Source organism: Malania oleifera, chromosome 5 (assembly GCF_029873635.1).
Source record: "Malania oleifera isolate guangnan ecotype guangnan chromosome 5, ASM2987363v1, whole genome shotgun sequence".
NCBI classification, from domain to species: domain Eukaryota; kingdom Viridiplantae; phylum Streptophyta; class Magnoliopsida; order Santalales; family Ximeniaceae; genus Malania; species Malania oleifera.
Window position 1 is genome coordinate 111,807,274 of NC_080421.1, and position 6,928 is coordinate 111,814,201.

Consider the following 6,928-nt stretch of genomic DNA (forward strand, 5'->3'; position numbering starts at 1 on the left):
GCAGGGACGTAGGCAATTTGACCGAACCTCTATAACATATTGCATGTACTGTTTACTTTTTCACACTTTACTTTTATTGCACATGTATGTTTATTTGTTAATTGCATAGACTGACCTTAGGTTGTACTACACTATTGATAAAACTAGTAAACCTAGGCGATAAATTTTTAAACACCCAATTCACCCCCCACCCCCTCTTAGGGTTGCACAAAGTTGGTTTCGTATTGTTCATCGTTGATTGCTGCATTGCATATTCTGATTCAATTTGTGTTTCTATTGCGCATTGGTGTATACTTTGCACAACAACCATTCTACAAGCGAGTGCACAAAGACGGTACACTCTTACACCATGTTTTATGTGTTTCGGATTGCATTACACGTGCATTCAAACCAATCTCCTACCTCTCACGTTTTGAACCTTACTCTACATCGCACTTTGCGTGCCTCGAATTGCATTCCATGTGCCTTCAAATCAATTCTGCCTCTCACGTTTTGGCTCCATTCAAATACATCTACTTAACTGAAATTATCCTTATAGATCTAGGTCACATACTTATCCTCCAATTATTAGCACATCAAGTCTATCTAACCGACAGAGATGATCCTTATTGGCCTTAGTCACATACTTGGACCCCCAACTATTAGCACATAGAGAAAATTTTGCTCTTGCACCATGTTGACCTTATAGGTCACGCCCGATTTTGATTATGACAAATACTCATTGTATCTAATGGGTGTTTGAGATTTTGTGTAGGAACTAAGATTGTTAAGATCAAGATGGGCACAAAGCAAGTAAAGTCTAAAGACTAATTATTGTTTTCAATTGTAATATATTCATTTGTAGAATTGGTCTGTAATAGTTAAGTAGGGTCTCTGATTTGTAATAAGCTCACACACATCACATGCATGATAATACGTAAGCTCAAACCAACCATAATGCAAAATGACATTAGAAAGACCTTAGGGTTTACCCCTTGGTCGACCTGATTCTTTCGGTATCTTTATTTTAGACAAAATGACCCTAGGACACACACCATTGCACATATGATTGTTAAACACTTGAATAGGGTTTGTGTGTTTCAAGGCAGGACCGAAATACACACATTATGCACTTTCGGTCGACTGACCTTGGTAGTTCATTCTGTCCCGATCGACCCAAACAGGCCTGGGTCAACAGTTGACCAAGGCCCTGGTCGACCGAACCAGTGTAGTTCAAAACCCCTGGTCAACCGAAACCCCCTGAGGTCAATAAATTGACCTTCTGGTCGACCGAGCCGAAAATAAATACTAACTACCTGATCGACCGAGGGTCCTCGGGAGAAATCCCAACTATCTGATAGATCGAACCATTCAGTTCAAAATGACTTGGTCAACTGAACCTCAGAAAAATGTGAAATCGCCCACTTTCGGTCGACCGAGTCTTCAGTTCAAAAACGTCCTAGTTAACCGGACCTCTTGGGTTGCCCTGATTTTTACCGCAATTATACATTTTTAAAACATGGTTAAAATCTTTGAAATATCATTAAACTTTCCTAATAATTCCTAATAGGTCCCCAACGATCATAAATCATGGGATGTTTATATATACCCCTTCATTTGGAAAAATTAGACAGATCATTAAGCAAAAAGTGAAAAATCTCTCTCAAGCCAAAAATCTCTCTATTGTTCACATACTCTGAGAAACCACTCATTCTTACTTTCTACATCTCTCCAAATCCTTTGCAAGTGTATTAAGTGTTTTGTGCAAAGAGGTTTGCTCTCTCATTCGTGTTTTGAGCGATTCGTTTTTACGAGAGCAATACCTAAATTCTCTTAGGGGGCTTTACTAATAAGTCTATCATAAGAAGACTTGTATTAAACTTCCGAGTGTTGCATTTCGTTGCAATAACTTATGAAGTTTTCTATTTGTTTTTGGGTTGCAAAATCGTTTTCAAAACCCACTCAAATATCTTGTGGTATTCATATTGACATATTTGTGAAAAGATATTTGTGTTTGTAATATTAATCTTTGTGGTAATATTTATTCAAGTCTATATTATTTGTTTAATACAAAGATTGCATAATTTTTGCAAACCAAGCATATACAATATATTTGTGATTGAGACATACTATTGATTGACATACTTGAAACTTGCTTGATCTTCTATGTGAACACGTTTGATTGAATATTTTGTGATACACAGATTGTTATTGACACTCTCATGTACTCACTAAACTGATAGAAAATACATTTGAGAGTTAAACTATTTAGACCACACTGAACTTACATATTAAATCATCTATGGTGTATGTGATTGAACGCATTTGGGTACAAATCTGCTTTATGTGAAAGTACTTTTATATTGTACCATTTGATTGTAATCTGAGTGATTTGTATAGGTGACGTTCCACCCGATTAAGTGAACAAGTGATAGTGGTAATCCTTGTACTTGTTAGCCAAGGCCGAGATGTAGGCAATTGGCCGAACCTCGATAACATTTCTATGTGTCTCTTTTACTTTCCTGCTTTCTGGTACATGTGTTTTTTATTAACATTGTTTTACTTAATTTCTGGCATATTTACTTTACTTGCACTAGATTGTCCTTAAGGTTGTGAACATACTGGTGTTAGGTGATTGACTTAGAGTTTAAATTTAAAAAAATACCAATTCACCCCCCCTCTTGGGATCACGATAAAGCTAACACACCGTGCCTTACGTCTCTTGAATTCGAGTAAGAACCTAAGGACTCTGCTTCTAGTTCCAACATAGGTTTCTTTCCCCCAAAGAATTTTAGCAAAAAATGACAAAGACGCTATGTTAGACTAAATAACTTTAACTTAACATATCTAAAAGTGATGCTTGAAAAACCATATATACCTTCACTCACTCTCTCTCTCTCTCTCTCTCTCTCTCTCTCTCTCTCTCTCTCTCACACACACACACACACACATATATATATACTCATTTGTTTATCTATATTTATAAGGATGGATTTGGGATGAATTATAGATTAAATGATATGATATTCAAGCAAAAAATAATAATAATAATAATAATAATAATAATAATAATTTATTGTCTTGATGTAATTCAGCAAATTTCTGCCTATACTAAATCTATCAATCAAGAAAATTACCTTTACCAAATTCATTTAATTACAATGCAACTTTGAGAAGAAGTAAAAAGAGTCTTTAAGCTAGGGAAAAAAATAAAAATATTACACGAACAAAAAATATGAGTATACATAGTATATAGCTTTGAAATGGTTGAATTTTAAACTTTGAAAATATGTCAAACATTCTTGAACAAATAGCTTTTGAACCATTCATGTCTTTTGATCACCTAAAGTGTGATTATGTTATAGCTTCATAGGAATAAAATTATGAATAAGCCATTCATAAGATCATCCATTCCCAAGACTCTATTCCTAGCCCTTTATTTCTATTTTGCAAGTCAAAAATACCATTGTTTTTTTAAAAAAAAAATTAATTAAATTACATAAAAAGTTAAATTAAGTACTCTAATTCACTATTTAAAGAAATACAGAAAATAATATATAGGAATACCCTTAATCAAGAAACTTGAGAGTGAAACTGAGTAGAAATTAAATTTATTTATAATTAAAATTACAAAATACTTTTTAAAAGATTAAAACTAAATTAAAATACTACAAAAAACCAAAAAAAAATTATATAATTATTAAAAAATAGTTTTTTATTGTGTGTGTGTTTCCAGCGGCTACAGCTACATGCAGCCACCTAGCTACGTACAGCTATACACTACTCTGTGGAGATAGTCGGATAGAGGATAGGACCGTCCTCTGTTCATAGAGGCGGCCGGAGAAGACGACCATCCATCCTCGCTCCTTAATTCCTCCGCCTATTTAAATTGCTTTCTGCGCTCTTTTACTTCATCCTGGATTCTATTATATCTTCTCTTCTTCCCATTAGCACGAATCAATACTTTACTTTTTGGTGTCCAACGAATTAATTAAGCAATGGAGCTCGCCGGGAAATTGGTTTCCACGCCGGTGGTGCTGTGCTCCTACGGCACCGCCAGACACAGTAGTACTCCTTTTCCCAGCCCTTCTGCATTCTCCGGCGAGTTCCGGCATGGTGTGAGAGATCGCAGTATCTGCATAAGGTCAAGGAATTACTTTTCCTTTCCGGCCGGCCAATATAATGCGATTAATTCTGGGTTTTCCGATTCTGGGCACGTGCGGTATTATTCGTCGCCGCCGAGGTTCAACGGGAAGAGGAATGAGAAGCAGAATAATAAGAAGAGTTCACCCGATCAGATGGCATGGATGGTGGGAAGTGGAAGCTTGGCCGGAGACATCTCTCCGTTTCCTCTTACGGCCTCCGGTGGGAACAGTGGAAGTGTGTATCGATACGACGTCAATTTAAGGGGAAGGTGAGTGATGCGGGCAACTAGAAATATATATTAATTGATGGATAGGCTATGCCAACATGTTCAACGCTGGCTTCGTTTTAGCTTCTGTTAATTTCTTATATTAGTTATAAATAAGTATTTATTTATATCACTCACAAGTGTTCACACATAGCAAATAAGTAAACAAACATTTATAAATAAATGTTTATATCACTTCCCACAAATTAACTTTTTGATTTTAAAAACCACTTCTAAGTTATAATCCTAAATTTGTTCTATAATTTAGAAATAAGAAAAAATTTTTATAAGTTGCATTAAGACAATAATAGTATAACAATATACCATAATAATCAAAACATTATTGTAGGTTTAAGTATTATAATATTAAATAAAATTATTAAAATAATACAATAATACGTAATTATAATTATGAGGATATATCTTTAACCTAACATCCTCATCATCATTATTATCATGGACTAATGCAGGAAGTAACAAAGTTTCACGCAACACTCCGAGCAAGCTATGTACCTGATGATGACGAGCACGGGGAGAGAAGGAAAAACTATAGGGAGAAAACACTGGCAAATCTAAAAATCCGATCCTCCACCTATTCGCCTGAATCATCATCAACTGATAATGAAGAAATTGAATCATCCTCGAGTTCTTCATCAGAATCTTCATCTTCGGATGAAAATGAAACTTCTTATTCTTACTCGAGAACAGAGTATGGAAAATATAAACCACAGCAAGCAATTCAAGAAGTGTCCTCAAGCTCCTCTGCTCCTTCGTCTGAGTCTGAGTCAGAGTATTCAGACGAAATTGAAACTTCTTACTCAATGAGAAATGCTAGAAAATATAAACTGCAGCAGACAATTCAAGAATCGTCCTCAAGTTCTTCATCAGAATCCAAGGACGGTGAAGTTGAACCATCCTCTACTACTTCCTCTGAATCTTCATCTTCTAGTGAAAGTGATACTCGGGTACTCAAGAAAGGTCCGATTACCTTGTCATGATGATGAATTGGAATTCATGCCTCAGCAAAAGCATACTCAAGGCATTGATGTTGATTTGGAAGTTGTGGGCGGGATTGTTGCAAAGTTTCTCTGTGCTTTTGTTTCTAGGTTCAGCTCTTACATCAAATCTGAGCATGAATATTTATAGTGGTAAAGAGTTTGAATGGGTGTGTTACCAAATAATTGTGTTGATAACAAAGAATAATAAAGGCTTGAATTGGTGATGATGCATTTTGGTGACAGTTTAAGAGCGACATGTAGGGGCGTCCAAAGCCTACTCTATTTTCCCTTTCTTTGCTTGGAGCAGGATCAACAGCTCTCGCTCTTTTTGACACACAAAACAAATCCTCCTCTATATTCACAATCTGCAGATTAAATCCTCTGTACTCAGGTCCATTATCCAAGCCCACTAGAAGTTTCTCATTAGGACATCTCAGGGCACACATTGTTCAAACTCAAAGGCACTCATAGCATATGAGGAGAGGGATGTTACCACCAACTTGATTAAAGATGGGTCTCCCTGACAATGATAGCATCCCCTCTCCCCTGTTGATCTTGCTTTTCAATTTGCAACCAGTGGACTTAAAGCCTTTTTTATTTGCCCATAAACAATAGCAACCAAAGATGCTTGATATCGGAGTTCAAGTTCCTCATTCCAAGCTCAGCTTTAATTTCTTTTTTCATCTGTTCATTAGCAATCTAATTCAATATAAAACTTGATTTCCCCCTTATTAATAAGCATTCCTTAACGGTATAGATACCATTGGATTTGCTCCGGTGAAAATTAAGGATCATCCACAAACATTTGGTGTGTGGTAGGACAGATATTCTAATTTTAATTCCACAAAAACTTCCTAGTTCCTCCTCTCTTAGTACAAGCTGGAAAAATTTTCTGAACAGTCATGAACAGGGAAGGCAATAATGGACCCCTTTCACAAAGTCCACATTCAGGCTTGGAAGGACCAAATTGAGCCTGCATGAGGACTGAGAATAGAGTTAAAATGCATTTGCAGTGAGCAGCAAATGAATTTTCATGAAAGCCAAAGCATCTTAGAATTATTTGCTCAAACTTCGAGCCGACGCATGCCTATAAGTATTACCCAAGTCCCCATCTAGGATTGTAAATATACTCATTCTCTTGGTCTATAGTAGCTGGATCACCAAGTGCCCCTGAGGTTAATATTCTATACATCTTTCTTTCCTTATCAAGAGTAAATAGAGTAAAAATCAATGTTTTAAAAGGCAAAGGCGTTTGGCAGCATTTTAACCTTGGCGACACGAGACATAAGCCTTAAGGCGTTGAGACGTAAGCATTTTGGGACTATATTTTTTAAAATAATTAATAAATAAAATCAATTTATATATAGTAAAAAAATGAGAAAAAATTTAGAATAATGGAGAATAAAATAAAAACATAATTTTTAAATATCATATAGGCCAAAACATTGCAAAAAGATGAGAAAAAGCTATATTAAAGCATCTCATCGTCCAAGATTCTAATTTCTAAGAATCAAAGCAGCTGCAGTGAACAAAACCGGAG

The 6,928-nt window shown here is 35.7% G+C and overlaps 1 protein-coding gene across 1 annotated transcript; it reads left to right on the forward strand.

The window, feature by feature from the left end:
- The first annotated feature begins 4,854 nt into the window (after window positions 1-4,854).
- LOC131156134 (suppressor protein SRP40-like) lies at window positions 4,855-5,536 on the forward strand. The gene is made up of 2 exons (XM_058109581.1): window positions 4,855-5,355; window positions 5,414-5,536. Exons 1-2 carry the CDS (start codon window positions 4,855-4,857, stop codon window positions 5,534-5,536), a joined length of 624 nt encoding a protein of 207 aa, XP_057965564.1.
- Window positions 5,537-6,928: the final 1,392 nt, after the last annotated feature.

Bases quoted from the DNA above. Each gene is read 5' to 3' on its own strand.
- LOC131156134 (XM_058109581.1), top strand. From the start codon at position 4,855: ATGCAGGAAGTAACAAAGTTTCACGCAACACTCCGAGCAAGCTATGTA. The intron at 5,356-5,413 runs GTACTCAAGAAA...TTCATGCCTCAG, and splicing joins CTAGTGAAAGTGATACTCGG to CAAAAGCATACTCAAGGCAT.